General features: G+C 43.1%; 1 protein-coding gene across 1 annotated transcript; it reads right to left on the reverse strand.

The window, feature by feature from the left end:
• Positions 1–7,585: 7,585 nt before the first annotated feature.
• Positions 7,586–16,772, reverse strand: slc22a7a (solute carrier family 22 member 7a). The gene is made up of 10 exons (XM_067499520.1): positions 16,232–16,772; positions 14,325–14,428; positions 12,867–13,021; positions 11,189–11,357; positions 10,976–11,099; positions 10,118–10,227; positions 9,832–10,046; positions 9,555–9,663; positions 9,132–9,338; positions 7,586–7,897 (listed from the first exon to the last, which is right to left on the reverse strand). The coding sequence occupies exons 1-10, from the start codon at positions 16,577–16,579 to the stop codon at positions 7,810–7,812; spliced, it is 1,629 nt and encodes a 542-aa protein (XP_067355621.1). The 5' UTR covers positions 16,580–16,772; the 3' UTR covers positions 7,586–7,809.
• Between the last annotated feature and the right edge of the window lie 446 nt (positions 16,773–17,218).

A 17,218-nucleotide genomic window follows, 5' to 3' on the forward strand; every position in this document is an offset into this window, starting at 1 on the left:
TGTAAACGTCCATGAGCACACCTGCTTCAGACTGACATGACCGACGGTAAAGACCAGAATTTCACAGCCAAAACCTGAAGTGTTCCTGCATCGTGTGTGAAGCCACAGTGATTTATTTAGACTTGAGTGTTCCCAGTTCTTCCCACAAGGGACAGTTGGGCTTCAGGCTGGATCCACCATGCTAACAAACACATAAATGCTGGGGGACCCAAATCTTCACCCCATGAGAAATAAACCTCAATCACATCCAAACTCCTGACTCACTCCTGATGAAAAGAAAGAAGTTAAAACAATTTTAATGTTCTTCTGTGAAACTGTCAGGAGATAGAGATGCTGCTTTTCACAACATGATTCATTTTAAAACAATGGCAGCAGTGAGAAACGAGGCCTTGCTGGATCTCCTCGTAAACCTGTGACTGGAAGCTGCAGCCAGTCAGCTTCTCTCCGTGTGAACCAAGTGGTGAACTAGAAGCAAAGCATTCAAAACCACTATGGTGCAGGAAAACGGGCCTGAACACAGGAAGTGGTAGGAGAACGATAAATGTTCTGAGCTTATACAGCACTGTTGGCACTCAAAGCACTTTACACTGCTTCTCATTCACCCATTCGCACTCACACTCTCACAGCCCGATGGTGGAGCTGCTGATCAGGAGCAACTAAGTTGGGGTTCAGTGTCTTGCTCAAGGACACTTTGACATGTGACCATTTCTCTGTTGTGGTCTTCCAGGGAAAGAGGTTGACGTGAGGGTGAGACTTTCTGCGGACAGTTGTAGGCAAAAGGGGGACGGAAGGACGGTCTGGCCCAATGGAAGTGTAGAGAGGGCAACAAATTGGCGATGCCCAGGATATGTCCTCTGAGTATGAGCTGGGTAAACAGAGAAGCTCAGGGGTAAAACAGAGAATGGGGAACTGAATGATGGACCTAGCAGGGATAAACTGGTCTTTTGATCCGTAATCCAAAAACATCAATCACCATTCGACTGTCAAAAACACATTATTTTGTCTGACTTCTTAAATAGCATAATGCAAATACCCTCCTTCCAAAAATCCTCATACACTGATCCAAAATACATAAGGAGTCAGAATTACAGAACCAATGGAGAAGGCAGAAGTGAAGGGATAAGGGTTTGGGGCAGCATAAAGGTCATGCTGATCAACAGGTCAAACTTCAGGAGGAGAGCCGTCCAAATGACTAGGCAGGACGGACTCAGCTGAGTGAATGGCAGCAGAAGGTAAACTGGCAGAGAGACTCTGTCAGAGCAACAGGTGAAACTAATTTGACTGATTGCAGGCAGGAGGCAAATCTATAGGAATTGGGAGAAATGGAAGTGGATGAAAGATTAAAACTTCAGGACCAACAGCAGGTGAAGGTGGAATAACACATCAGTGGGTATTGTTTGCATGTAGGTTGTGATGAGAAAATATGAGTAGCGGAGTAAAATTACACCCCCAGAAAAGTGCGTCATATGCGAGTGCAGGCAGGTTGGAACAGGTGGAGAAAAGTGTCAAGTGTGTTGTGTGATAAAAGAGCATCAGCGAGAATGAAAGGAAAAGATGTTCAAGACGGTGGTGAGACCAGAGATGTTGTCGCACTCTTTTCAAAGATTCGACTCTTTTGGCTCGACTCCGTTAAAACAGTTGACTCTTACAGCTTCTGAATGTTAAGTATCATTCTGTGCCGTATATTTTAGCCTAATTTAGCTGTTACACTTTGTTTGTGTGATGGTCGGCAATTTCTATTCAGTGTTTTCATAAAAGCCTTGTTTTTATGATTTTTGTTTTTCATTGGAAACAATATACATTCACTATTGCTTAAGATAATAATTAAACCTTTACATGAACAAATGAACACAGAACCACAGCAAAGCATTCAAAGAAATAAAGGCTCGCTCTCCTTGGATGGAGGCACGTGATTCACTGTGGCGACTCCTGAAAGTGAATGGCCGAAAGGAAAAGAAGAAGGAAAGTACCTCAAAATTGTACTTATGTACAGTACTTGACTAAATGTACTTTTATCACACAGTAATCCATAACTATCAGAGGTGACTGTAGCTCTGTGGGTACAATAGTTTTCCATGAACCATTGTGTTAGATGTCCCTAGTGTCTGATACTTACGATGTTCTTGCAGGGACCCGTTGTGTCTTTGTCGTTGTGAAGGCGTCAGCTGCTGCGTCTGAAGGTGGGAATGATGGGAAGAACACACCAACATCAAAGAATGACTGAAGGGGTCCAGACTCAGTCCACATCCAAACTGACTGTAGGCCTGTAAGCTGCATGGAGAAAGCTCTAAGAGCCCAATGATCAGGGGGTCGTGTTTAACGAGCTGAAACCTGATGTTTGTGTGTGTGGAACAAGTACTAATATCAGTTACTCAACCAAAGTATCATTATGAAATACTGTGTTTTTAAAAAAAGCCTGGATTTAAAGTACATGTACTGAAAGTAAAAGCACTTTTTCATATCAGTAAATATGATTCTACTGAACTATAACTACTGATGACGCTGTGATTTCAATGTAATAATTCTAATGGGAAATACGTTATGTACTGCTGTGTAGCTGCTGAATTTCACAATAAAACAAAAATAAAAACCTGATGATAAAACTGTGTTTACTTTGTTAATCAGATTCTGAAAAGGTAAAAGGTAAAAGTAGCATATTCGCCTCTGAACTGTGGTCAAGTTGAAGTATCCGCACATAGAAATAGTCAAATAAAGTATCACAGAACTCCTCCCTCTACAGCTAATCGATGAAGCAGGTACTTCAGTGTGTATTCTGAGTTTCTGAGCACATTTATTTTGACTAGATGTGATCATGATCACCTGATTCTGTAAAGATCTTTATGATGTTGTTCAGGCTTGTTTTTATGGAACCAGAGGGAAGAAAAGATTCTGTCCGGTCACATGTCAGTGTCCCAAACATACATGAGGTCATCGTGGTGCTGCAGCTCGGACTCTCACAGCTTAGCTCAGCCTGGCAGCGTGTGTGTGTGTGTGTGTGTGTGTGTGTGTTTATCCCTGAGGTAAGAACCACTTCTACTGCTCTGTTTACAGCCGTTAGACGGGAACATTCATGCACTGTTGTTCCTCGACCTGAACATTTGGTGTCATGCAGACTCAGGTGGTAACATATGGGAAGGTGCAAACTTATATTTGAGTAGAATTTAAGTTTCATTTTAAGTCTTTCATCATAGTTTGGAACAGAACCAAACCTGATTCCCGTTGCTTATTTCATTAGTGGTAAATATTCTACAAGTTCTGTCACAATATTCTGTCAAAAGAAGTTAGTTTATATTCTAACTTGTTGTATTTGAGATTCTTCGCACTTTTAGACTTACGACTTTCCGTTTAAGACGCCCAGGTGCAGGCTGTGTTTCAGCAGTGTTACATTTCTATTCTACACTACGCCTGAATCCCTCCACAGCAGCCTGCAGCGACGAGCCAACAGCTCCACCATCGTCCAATGTTGAGATGGCGGCGGGTCAGTTGTCTGATCAGTTTTACACTTGACACGATGTCAAGTGATGATTTTATCTCCTGAGGACGGAATTTTTGTTTTGTGTCTGCAAAGAAAAGTTCGATGTGGTCTTGGATCAACATCTAGTGGACATTGACGGAACTGCGGTATAAGAAGCTTAGGGCTCATCCTAGAAACAGGCACTGACAGGGGACACACGTGTGCTGCTGTTCATACCACTGAAGGAATACGAGCACCAATGATTGATGATGTATTAGGAGAATGTTGTTATGTATTATGTTAAGTCACAAACATGCTGATAATCAACATATAAACGAAAATGTATGTTCGTTTTTATCTGATCTAAAAAAAACTGTAAACTGTAACTTTACCCATAAAACACCTCCTTAGAGGAAGCAGCTGGATGCTGGATTCATTTGCTATTTTCATCGTGTCTATACCAGAAGCGTTTTAAGTAAAAATGTGGCCGATCCGCTTCCTGAGCGAGCTCCATGCACCAACATGCAGCAAAGGACAAAGCTAAACTGATGGAAATATTCAAATATTAGTATTTGTTTATCACTAGTTAGGGTTAAAGATGCTAAAACACATGAAGTAGGCTGCATGACTTAGACATTTTGAATTGTTTAGACTGAACAGACAAAGTTTTTGAAATCATTTTAGAAGTGCGCCTCCCTATTTTGAGGCTGGGCTCCAATCTGGCAACAACACAACCACACAATTCTAGATCCACTCCTGTGCCGCTACTTGCTCGTTTGGATTGTTGGGTTCTCTCTATAATTCTGTAAAGTCGTGGCCTTAAAACTGTTTAGACATGATTATTCTGTCATAATACTAAACAGAAAAGTTGAAATGGAATCGAATTAAATAAATGTAAATGTTGAATCCACTTAAAACACATTGGCTTTAGCATAATGCATCAACTACAGGCTGTATCAACGTGTACAACCATATGTGAGGTAACTACTACAATAAATAAAACCTAAAACATGTCAAACACCATGTTCAAATTCACGTCTCCAACCCCACAGACAAAGTTGTGCAGGAGGAAGTGGAGTGGAAGGAGAATGCGGGGGAAGCGCAGGATGGATAGCAACAGGAACTGGTACTTGGAGAAGCCACCGATGTCGTCCAGGATGTCTTCAAACCTCATGGTGATGAGAAGGACGAGCTGAGACCAGAGTGTGTCTCTGTCAGAAGATTCATTCGGGGTCTGAGCTGCGTCTCTGTGGCTCACAACAATCAGCTCCTTACAACATGAGGGAAGGGAGGGAGGTGCTCTAAACTTAATTTTTCTATTTTAACCGTGATACAGTGTGCAGCTTTTCTAGGTTTGAACACCAAGAAAAAATGTAACAAATCCAATGCAGTACAATACAGTAAAAAGTACGTTCAGTTTTTGGCTTAAATGTGTTAGTTTTTGCAGTGGAGAAGGAATAAAGTAAAATCCTGTTTAGTTGTTGTTGTTTAGTGTTTGACTTTAAAACAGCAGATATTGGAGTTTTCCCACATGCTTATAACCAGGCCTGTGAACTAAACACCCCAAACCTTTAAGGGCAACTTCGCTCATTGTCAACTTGCCTTTATGGCTTTATTGTGTAAATGTACGTTAATGCTTTTAAATTCCCCTCTGACACAAGTGTTTCTGTGCTTCTAGCAGAAAAACTCCTCCAGATGACATCACCTGGAGGAGGTTTTCATCACTAGGAGTTCATGTGTCATATGTGGAGAAGCAAGTTGATCATGTTAAAAACCTCCTTATTTTGAACTAAAGGTTTGTTAAAGTGACATCATCTGGAGGCGTTTTTCAGCTAGAAGTGAAGACATATTTTAATACAGGGAAGTCAGAGGGAAGTTAGATGGTGTTTATTTACATGTTCTACTCAAACTGGAACAAAAGGAAGGATGGTCAGCATCAGAGAAGGTGGACTCGCAGAGCCGCTGTGGTGTCAAAACTTCAGGTTTGGTCCTAAAAACTGTTCCCAACATTTTGTTCAAATTTTTAAATAAACAGTCAAAAATCAGCAAAGTAATTTATTTTTTGTTTATTGGGCAAAAACTACATATAAAAAGAGTTAGTTTCCAAAGCCAGACTGAAAAAAATTCTCCAATGTAGCATTAATGTACTTTTTCTCATTTGTCCTCCTGTCGGACTGTTGCCTAGAAAAGCCCCATTGATTGCATTTGCAGGTGCATTTGTTTCTAGGTGCCTTGTGATGATCTCGTGACTTAGTTTAGTTCTTAGATGACGTAACTTAATGTTACCCAGCACTTTTTACCCAGTCAACCCCGTTCGCCTGGCACAGCGGCTCCAAACAGTATCAGTAACGTAACCATGTATTAATCCGATACATCAACACGACATACGTACTTTTAAGATTCTTAGAAACACACAGTCTGGCAGCAAAGCAGACATGTTTACTTCTAAGACGTTTAACCAATCAGAGCATTCCAACTATTTCTGCTTAATTTGTAGGTTTTTCAGCATGTTATTTATTATAATTTAATAATGACTAATACCCGAGGGGCTGTGCAGAGTGTTACAGATGGTAGAAAGCTGAAAGATGGAGGGACTGTGGGAATGGATTGATTTCACCTCATGCAAACACTAGTTTAAGTTTCCCCACCTCTCACCCAATGACAGCTGGGATAAGCTCCAACCTGCCACAGCCCTAGAAAATAAATAGTCACAGATGATGGATGGATTTGGATTTTGTCTCATATTTTATTTACATGCCATTGAGGGTTTTTTAGTACTTACTTATGTTTGAACTATAATAAAATGTGATAAGCAAAGTTAATGGTCTTTGTTGTTGGGTGCTGTCCAAAGTAAAACCATGATTTTTAAAAATGTTTTACAAGACAAAAAATCAGAAATTGTAAAGTTTTAGCAGGTTTGGACCCAAAAGCTCAGACACCCTCAGGCAGTCTTCAGGCAGATATAAGGGCCATGACCGGGCATGTTTTCTGCAGGCAGATCTGACAGACTGACTAGAAAGGATTTGGCGACCTCAAGTGGTTAGAGCAGGTGACAGTGAGGCAGAGGTCTGGTATCAGAGAGGCAGATAAGGCCAACAGGGTAGAATTCCTTTGTCCTTTCGGCGAATCCGTTCAGTGTTGCCACAGCAGATCATTAGTCGCCAGATGATCTTCCTGACACAACCCTCCCCAATTTCTACTGGGTTTGGGACCAGCACTGCCCAGTTGGGGATTTGAAATGGGCTTGTGGGGGGTCAGTGTCTTGCCAACAGGGCAGAATCGAATCTAAATCCAAATCTGGCAAACAGAAGTTTTGGAACAATTTCAATGCTGTAAAAAAGTGAAAACTAGGAGTTGATTTTCCTTTCTATACCCACTTAAAGTGAAAAACCATTTAAGGGTCTTGTCTGAATTCAGGTTTTGCATTCTGTTGCCCTTATGCCAGCCTGACAGCCCACCCTGATTCTTCCTTCTGCACCTGATTTTATTTCCCCCTGTGGGTTGGGGACCCTAAACTCTGAAGGGGCCCCAGTTAAAGAAACTCATTCAGACCCCAAGTAGTTATTAGTGTTTTCAAATTTATTGCAAAATTGTGTCAATGTAAGTGGCTCCTTTGCAATTGTAGGGGCCCTTTTCCCAAATTTTCTTGGGGGGGCCCAGGCATGACCTCAGGAGGTAAAGCAGCTTGCCTACTTATTGCAGGCTCCTCCACATGACATGTCAACTATCTTTGGTTGATTTGCTCTGAGTGTATGTGTTCATGTCTTGACTAAAAACCTCTGCTACTTATGCTACGCATGATGTTGGAATGTGACTTTCCAAGGACAAGCAAAATGTGATGTTCTAATCCTGAAATATGTCACAAAAACATTTAAAACCTGGTGTAGATGTCGTTAAAAGATGTTGCAAAAATGTTCACTGTGGAATTTCTGTGGAATGATATATGAATAAAATTGATGTCCATGGTCCTTGTTTAGTGGGGACACAAAACCCTCTACAAACAATTGTAATATCACCACACACAGACTGAAAATAAAGAGGGTGGGGACCTGTCTCCAATTTGTGTCCATGAGAGTAAACGCTGATTTAAAGTGAGAAACGACACATACATGTTATTTGCACTAACTTAAATTTAATATCATCTGCAATTTCATTTTATCAGCTTTATCAGCATCAGCTGGTTGAGGTTTTTAATGAAACTCAAAGCAGAAAAGTGGAGGCTGTGTTTCAACATGGCTACACTTCTTTTTTACAATATACATCAAGTTTAAAAGAAAACTGATCCTTCCACACCTGCAGTGACAAGCCAACAGCATCACCAGGAAGAAATCCTCCACTGCTGAGATGGCAGCAGGTCAGTTGTCCTCTGCAGCTTCTGCACGGTTCAAGCTTCTTCTCCTCAGGTCAATGTTCACAGCTCCACCTGAATCATTCTGCCTGTGTCTGAACGGAAAAGAAGGAAATGGAGGAGCTAAAATTAAAGGATACCATGCTCAGTCTGACTACATTTACATTTACATTTACATTTAGTCATTTAACAGACGCTTTCGTCCAAAGTGACCTACAAGTGAGGTACAAGGCAGCAAAAATCTAAGTCAAGGAGAAAAGATCAAAGCAAAGTGCAGACCGCTGCAGGCAGGAAGTATTGTAGACCTAAATGAGTTGAGGTAAGCAGGAGCTGTTGAGTTGACCACCCTGTCGGTAAGAGACAGAGCTTTGAACCTGATGCGAGAAGCTACAGGAAGCCTGTGCAGAGATGTGAAGAGTGTTTTGTTGCTCTTTTCTTTTCTTTCTCCACTTTCCACTCACCCCAACCGGTCAAGGCAGATGGCCGTCCACCCTGAGCCTGGTTCTGCTGGAGGTTTCTTCCGTTAAAGGGAGTTTTTCCTCTCCACTGTTGCCTATGGCTTGTTCCAGGGGGAATTGTTGGGTTCTCTTTATACATCTTTATAATCTTGACTTTATTCTGTAAAGTGCCCTGAGATGACTTTGTTGTAAACTGGCACTATATAAATAAAGTTGAATTGAATTGAATTGGATACTTTGTCCTCAGTCAGAGTTGAAAATAAGAGTGTGATGCAGTGTTAGAGGAAGTTAATGAGACGTCTTCATCAGGAGGAGAGAACTGTGAGCTGGTGGCTGCCACCTTATTAGTAAAGAAGCAGGCAGAGTCGTAGAAAAGAGGTAGATGGCAGAGGTGGAGGTGGGTAGATGAGGGATTTGAAAGTGGAGAACCAGCTTTCTGACTAACGCTGTAAGGACGTTGATGAATAAAAGATCTCAGGTCTCGTAACCAATCAGAGAATTACAATGATTTCTCTTTAGCTGGTGACTTTTGCAGCTTTATAATTATTGTAGTTTGAAAATGACTAATAACTGAAAGGCTGAGCAGAGTGTGATGGAGCGTAGCAGATGGTAGAAGAGCATAGCAGAGCAGGGAGTGGGAGGGCTGGGATTCATGCTGTAAATCATGGTTCTGCAATGTAGACAATGGAAAAGTTTTTGCCCTCAAAAGTGTAATGAGCATCAAATAGACCACAACAAGCTAAATTATCAATGTTCTTAACATTACTCTGTTACTTTGGTAAAAATGTGGGGAACTTTAATGACTTTGCCTTCATTAGCTTCACGTTTAAATGAAAACATTAGGTTTTCTGAGTGGAGGTGTGATCTCTACCTTCCTTCCTCCACGTCGAAGATGTTTTCGGGCAGACGTATGTTGAGTGTCTCTGGCAGAAGGAAGACAAAGCTGCCGCTCACAATCCCTGTCCCAGCAAAAATCAGCGGCGGCAAAAAAAGCAATACGTCCTCCAGCAGCATGAACATTGGAGCCAGGGAGCTTCCGATCCGACACACAAAGGAAGTGTAGCCAATACCACGCTGCCTGTCCAACAACCAGATGGTCATAGTGAGACTTTAATGTCCTTTACAACAGAAACTGAGACAGGACATAATAATAATAACGTTTTCAACACTGCTGCAGGTTCCCCACAGATCAGTTCACAGTCATTCTAATATACAACAAAAGGAACTGCAGGGTAATATTTTTCAGCCGGAACCTTTTAGCCGGACCATCACTACTACAGATTCAGGCTTTTACCTGAGGACGGTTGGGTAGAGTTCTGCTGTGTAGAGGAACGCTGTGGTGAACGCCATCTCAGAAAAACCTTTTGCCAGCACAGCGATGCATGTACGAAGCACAGAGAGCTCTGAAAGAGGAGGGGAGTTTGAAAGATGATGAAGAGTTTTTGAGGACTGAAGATGTCTAAATGTTTTAATCTAAAATACGCACGAATCAGGACACAGGGATTATAAGAGATTATACTGTGTTTTTCTGTTAGTTTGACATAATGTTATAAGCCACAAAGTGATGCCACCTAGAGGTATGGCTGTGTTTATTCCAATCAGAGCACCAGTTGTGATCAGAAAGATGGCCTGGCCGTTCCGCCGGCCGATCCAGTTCAGAATAAAGAAGGTGAGGATTTTGGCGGGAACTTCAATGGCACCGTAGATGAACTGTGTGAGGTAGATACTGACGCCGAACCCTGAGATCTTAAAGCTGATCCCGTAGTACAGTAAGGAAACAGAAAACCTGGAGGTACAGCAGCACAGTCAGTGTGAAACCTAGCTCCATTTTTCACTTGCTAAAAGAGGAAACAGTACCAGAAAAATGAAGAGATGAGGGTGATCTTCCTCAGCTGAGATGTTTTGATCAGATCCAGGTAGGAGTGGTTCCTCTCAGCCACCTCGGGCACCGTCACCTTCGCCAGAGCCTGAAACAACCACACAGTGAAACACAAGTACAGCTCAACTGATGAATCCATTAGTAACAGCTTCAAACATAGATGAGGTTGATATTTAGACCAGGTATTCTACTCATTTTCAATGAGGGTGGAGAGGGGCAGGAAGTGCGTCCCATTGCACAGTTTGTCCGTCACTGTGTCCTGACCAGTGTCTTCTTACTCTGTAAACTAGTGGTGTGCGATACTACAAGATTTGGTATCAACCAATACTGTTTAATAATTAAGGTGGATGCATCATCAAATTGCTAAATCTGAATGAATTGCTTTTTTGCCTGGTACCACTGAGTCACTGGACCGTACAACATGAAAACACAAGAGGGGGGAGGGGCAAACCGCAGCACGGCGTACAGGAGAGAAACTGAACTGAAGTATTGATCTGTAGAAATCCTGACGTTGGTATCACTATTTTGATCGATACGCCCTCAGATACTGTAAACGTCAGCGTGTTAATCATTGTAAGACACTGATTTATTAGCACACAGTCCAGTGATTCGCTCGCCGTTACAGAATCATACTGAACCATCAAGAAAATTGCTGTTGTCTTTACTAAACAAATGCATTTGTACCTTTTCAAGTCTCTTCCTGCAGAGATGTTAAAAGCTTTCCATTAACATAACCCCTTTGTTTCTGATAGGCTTTTAATTTTCCTTCTTCTGGTTCAGAACGTGTGGAACAAACAGATCAACCTTGACACTTAACATGTCTCAGTCAGCTGTACCTCAGTGTTCAGTTTGTATGTGTTTTCACTTTTCCCGTTCATCTTAGCGCACTCATCCAGGTACCTCTTGGCCTCCTCCACTCTGCCGTTGGCCAGCAGCCAGCGGGCTGACGCAGGCAGCCACCTGAGGACGGACAGGGGGACTTTGTCTTTTCTAAGCACAAGCACAGAGGTGTTGATATTCAGTGTGCATATTCCTAACATCAGTCCTACCACCAGGAGACGATGGCAGCGATGCAGGGCACCGTCACTGCCAGTGTCAGGTGCCTCCAGCCTCGAATGTAGTAGGCCAGCAGGGCCAGGAGCATGTTTCCCACGCACCACGCCAGACCCATGATGGTACCAGAGAAGGTCCGGTGCTGGACATCCACCCACTCTATGCCTGAGCCAGGAAGTGAGCAGAAACATCAGACATCAATGTAAGACTGAGCCTGATTTTAAATGTGACAGGAAATGTCCATCTTTGGTCATAAAGAACTGAACTATAATAATATTAAGGGACTTGCACGCTGTCAGTTATTGGACTAGAAAGACTATTATAAATGTTTTCTCTGATGCTCCGATAATGACACGATTCATCAGGTCTAAGGACATGTAGGATCCTTTTAGTTTAAGTGCATAGAAGGTTGTGTAAAAGGTCAGTGTTTAACTTTGCTTTCTGAATAGTGGAAGTGAAGCTGCTGAATGTGCAGTTTCACCCTCATGCAAAAACTGAGCTGAGGCATTTTGTAACACATCCACTTCGCAGTAAAAGCCATACAGCACCTTTTAGAAGGCTTTTATTGTGAAGGAGCTGCTCCCACTCCTGGGAGTGTGTGCTATGGTCAGCCTTCAAACATCTGCATTCTTTTCTTAAACGGTGTAAAATCGGTTTCATCACACTCTGTTTCCTGAACAGAATAACACACTCTTTCAACCAGTCACTACACAGTAAACAACTAGCTGCATCTCTTCATATCCTGATATAACACGGTGATTTTAATAACGAGAACAAACCCTGCGGCTCTCTGCACTGTTTTTCCTAGGAATGTTTTCTTCATTCATTCCTGTGTGTGGGTCTTTGTGCATCCAACTGTGTTTGACAAGCAGGAACTACAGTGAACATCTAGACAAGACCAATTCAGTGTGGGACAGCATCTGTACTCTTCCTCCAGGGACAGAAAAGGTTTCACCGGAAATCAAATTAGTTTTTTTTACTGTGCCGCATCAGATTTCATTCTTTTTCCACATTGTTCAAACACAGAAAAGCTGAAAAACTAAAGGGAAAAAAACAGATAAATCATAAGAAACCAAATAAAACACAGAGGAGCATCTTTATAGATGATAAGAACTGACCACTGATTGGAGAAGTTTGTGTAGAGAGCTGCACTAATTTATGTCAGACATTCATCACTTTCCAAGTAACTTCTATCAGCTGGGAACATGTTTGACCCGGTCAGTTCCACAAACGTTTGTTTCATTAAATTCATCTCAGCTACTGAGAAAAACTGCAGTATACTGGACTAAAATCTAAAATCCTTAGATGAGGCCCTATTTGACCTCTGACCACTATAATATGATCATAGATTCCCTCCAGGTGTTACTGTTCGGGGCAGTGGTAGAGTAGCTGGCCATCGTTTGTAGTCTCGGTGGTTCGCGATCCAGCTTCACCTGGTCACATGTGGAAGTGTCCCTGACACTGACAGTGAGACACTGAAAAAACGCTCAACCTCAGCCATGAAGCTTGTGCAAGCCTGTGCCATTCAGAGCACCGGGTCCATGCCCAGCAAAAACTGGGATGGTTTGTGTCTGAAAAGTGTCTTTATAAAAACCAGTACCAAATCAATGTGAGGCCACGGATCATGCGCTGTGGCTTTAAACATGCCATGAATGTTTCTGGTTGGGTTCTTACCGAGGACCGTTGAGATAATGGAAAGCCCGCTGAGCGCCATGCCACAGAGCGCCCTGGAGATGGCAAACATGATGTAGGAGGTGGAGAAAGCTGCTGTGACTCCAAGCAGGGTGGCTGCTAACAAAGCCACCAGGTACATTGGCTTATGACCAAACCTGCAACACACACACCTCCATTAGTAGGTGGCCTGGAGCTTTCAGTCAGATTGTTGGATCTTCACCTTGCTCAGTTGTCATGGAGATGTATAAGGCTGCCTGAGCTTTCCAAATGCTAAATGTGGCAATTTGATGCCTAAACATGAGCATGAGACTCTGTGTTTGTGTATCCACCTGGTCCTTCCTGTCATCACACACTCACCAACAGGGGTCTTCATGAGTAATCCACACTGTGGGGGAGCAAAGGGAGGCCCCCACCCTGTAAGGGCTCTGCTAAAACACTTCTGATCCATCGTCCACGTACCATCGTATCAGCATTTTAACACCTTGTCCCTCCTGGCTACTGTACATGTGAAACTGTCCCTGAGCAGGACACTGAACCCGCCCTTTGTCCCACTGTGTACGGTGTGTAAAGCAACGTTGTATTGGATAAAGTGCTGTATGATTATTGCTTATTTGTTTTATGACAGCTAATACTGCAAGAGGTGGGGTCCACCCTGGACAGGTCTCCAGTCTGTCTCAGGTCCAACAGAGACAGACATACACAGACAGACCAACGCAAACACGGGAAGAACATGCAGAAAGGCTGTAGATGCAGGCAGATTTGAACTGGGGACCCAGCAGCACTAACCACTTCACCACCGTGCTGCCCTGGTCTACACAGTACTGGAGCTCACTGACCCAGTACCACTAACTTGTTGTGACCCAGTGATGTAATTTCTGCATCACTGATCGGTCACTGGATCAATAAAAACTGTATATTTTCTAGGTAATTTCCTTCTCGTGGTTAGTTTGATCCATTAATTGCTATAGTAACTAGACACTGGGTGACATTTTAAGCACACGTTTCTATCAGCAGAGCGGCAGCTGCTGATAATAAAGGGAATCGCTCACAGACCTACAGTGTGTGGGAAGAAATGAGATGTAATGTGATCATCAGAACGTCAGGACTGTGGGTCACACAGCTCTGCGACATTTCATGTCTTAAACTTATAATCTTGGTATTGTTCATGGAATCAAACCCCTTTCTGATAGTATCTAATGTAGTTAGTTTTTACGTGTGCACCTCCGCTTCTGTCAGTCAATAAGTTTTGCTGGAACAAAGTCCAAATACCTGCCTGCACTGTACACAGATACACCACTGCTACATCGCGGGAATCAAAGGGTCATTTCATCGTCTGAAGAAGTTCACAGTAAAGGGACTGACAATCTGTGTGTAAACACACATTATTACCTTTATTTATCTCTTCTCAGGGTCACATGACTGTGACACTTAAGGTGCTGTGAACTGTGGAGAACTCACTTGTCAGAAAGTTGTCCGAACAGGACGGCTCCAAATGTAACACCAAGGAAGAAGTAGGTGGCCAGAGCTTGATTCAGCTGTTTGTTATCACAGACCAGATCCCACTGCAGAGACAGACAAGTTACAGGTCAGTACTGTCCTATATGAGTCAAGTGAGCCAAAATATGTTTGTGTAGAATAATATACAATAGCAAAAGCAGACTGGAATATGTGTCAGTTTATGTATTTGACAAGTCACAAATATACTGACACTCAACGTCAAGAGAACATATTTGCTTTTTTCCCCAAATATCTTGTAGGACATGAGTCCACTTGCTGTGGCTTCATGTGTTTGTACATTTAGAGTCACGCAGCTCTTGGCTAAACTTCGTGGCCTCCTGTTATACAACACAGTTCACAATGGCAGATTTCTTTTTGTATTTCGTAATAAAACCATCTTCGACCTCAGACAAGAATCGAGATATGAAAACCTGGAGTCTGGTTCCTCAGTTTTGCACTTTGTACATTTAAAATTCTAATCATCACATGCAAACGCTTAAAGATCAAGCTACATGTGCGGGATCTTGTCAAGTGGTCAGAATATAAATTTTTCAAGTTTCTTAACAAAGAATCAGAGCAGAAATGTTGGCAAACACTAGAAATTTAAATTCAAACAAAACAAACCAGGTAGTTACATAATACTAGAGGCTAGTGATACATTGAAGATACAAACTGTAATCAGATTAAAGTTATGCCAGTAATGAAACTAAACTAAACTGAGGGAGAAGCAGGTTTCTGTGTGGGGAATACGATCTGTTAAATTCATGTGCGAGGAAAAATGGCCAGATGTAACAGATAGTCCATGGACACACAGGCAGCTAAAACAGCTCACAGGGAGTGAGGATGAGTGGTGTGGTCCAGGAGTGTGGAAAGAGGGTGAGGTGCGACTCGATACAAAGATTTTGGATTGTTTACACCAACATGTCTTTAGGAGCCTTCATCAGGAACTCAATGGAGAATCAAACCCTAAAGACCAACTTCAAGCCAATTGCCCAGGTAACTATCATTACTAAGGAGATGCTTGTCTCTGCTGCTGTCCCGTATGGGGGTGAGTCCTCTCAGCCAGATCATCACCAAAAATGTTTACGGACAGCGACTATGGATTAGAGCAACCAACAGCCACCTTCCCCTACATGGATGACATGAAGCTGTATGCCAGGAGTGAATGAGACATAGACTCAGTCCTCACCCTGCACCACCAGTTTGCAACAAGGAGAGGGAAGGTAGTCAGAGCTAGTACTACCAGGAGGCTACACCCCTGTTGCTAGAGACAGCTTCAAGTATTTTGGAATACCACAGGCAAATAGGAACCACGAAGAGGTTGTGAGGAAAGCAGCAACTACCAAATACTTACAGAGTAAAGGGGAGTCCTGAAAAGTCAGCTACCAGATAAGATACCATGATCCAGGAGGAAACAAGAAAGATCCATAAATACATCAGGAACGTGGCCCTTAGTGATGACATGCTTAGTAAATACATGAGGAGCATGAGAAGGAAGAACAAACCCCCGCACTGTATGTTTCACCCTCAGATGGAAGAAGTGGCTACTAACCAGAAATCCTATCTGTGGCTGGACAAAGCTGAACTGAAAGTGCCTGAAAGGCACTAATCCTAGCAGCACAGGAACAGGCTCTATATACAAGATCAACAGAGGCCAGCTGATTCTCTCCCAGCTCCCAAACTGGGAGGGGGGCTCCAGCAGATTCAGATAACGGGCAGGACCCTCAGGCTCATAGTGGAGTCAGATGCTGGTCATGGTCGACAGGCAGGATGAGAGAACATTTTAAGAAATATTTCCACAGTTTAAAGCCTTGTTTTCATTCCAGATAAAAGACAGTTAATGAAGCTTTAATTGTGCGTCTCCTTACCTCTGTGGCAGTTGTGGAGCTAAACTGTGACTTGTCATAAGTCCAGCCGTGGGCACAAGGTGCAGTCCTGTTACTTTGCTCCAGGCCAGAGGTCACAGGGGGATCATAGATGCAGCAGGAGCTGAAGGAGCCGTCATCCCGACGGGGGATCCAGAGGGCCAGCACCTCAGGACTGGGGCTCCCCTCGGCGCTCCTCACGGCACAGTGGTGAGGAGGCGTGGCAGAGACAAAGTTGTGCAGGAGGAAGTGGAGTGGAAGGAGAATGCGGGGGAAGCACAGGATGGATAGCAACAGGAACTGGTACTTGGAGAAGCCACCGATGTCGTCCAGGATGTCTTCAAACCTCATGGTGATGACAAGGACGAGCTCAGAAGAGATCAGAGTTTATCACAGGACTTGTCCAGTGTTGGCCTGGACTGAGTGTCTCCAGCCGACAGCAGTCAGACCCTTACAACACTGCTTGTGAGGAGGGGCTTGTGAATGAATGATTTCTCAGTTATTGAAGCAGTCAGGCTGGTGTCACACGTGGCTGATGTTACATGTTACTGACAACTTCTTCCCGCTTGGCCTCCAGCGGAACTAACTGGATTCTTCGTAGAAGTCAAACAGCCAAGCGCTGATGAAAGGATGTTACTGATCCAGAATGAGGGTTTGTAGAAGTTTTTCTGTAGCTCAGAGGGACCGATCCTGCTCCCTTCAACACAGTCGACCAGCATGTTTTTCCAGATAACATCAGAGCCTCCAACAACAATTCTCTGTGTTGACCGTGATGGAAAGTAACCAAGGGCCTTCACCCAAGTACAGTTTGGAGCGACTGTGTGTTACTGCAAATATTGTGCTTTATTTTATCTATGCTAGTTACTTTTCAGATTCAGATGAATAAAATATGAAATAATCATAGGAATTTGTCCATCTTCGTCCATAGCGAACATGGAAAAATTATGAGGCCTCTCGCTCCTGAAGGGAGGCTGACAAGTTTGGGGTTTT

The sequence above is a fragment of the Channa argus genome, chromosome 3, assembly GCF_033026475.1.
Source record: "Channa argus isolate prfri chromosome 3, Channa argus male v1.0, whole genome shotgun sequence".
Classification (NCBI taxonomy): domain Eukaryota; kingdom Metazoa; phylum Chordata; class Actinopteri; order Anabantiformes; family Channidae; genus Channa; species Channa argus.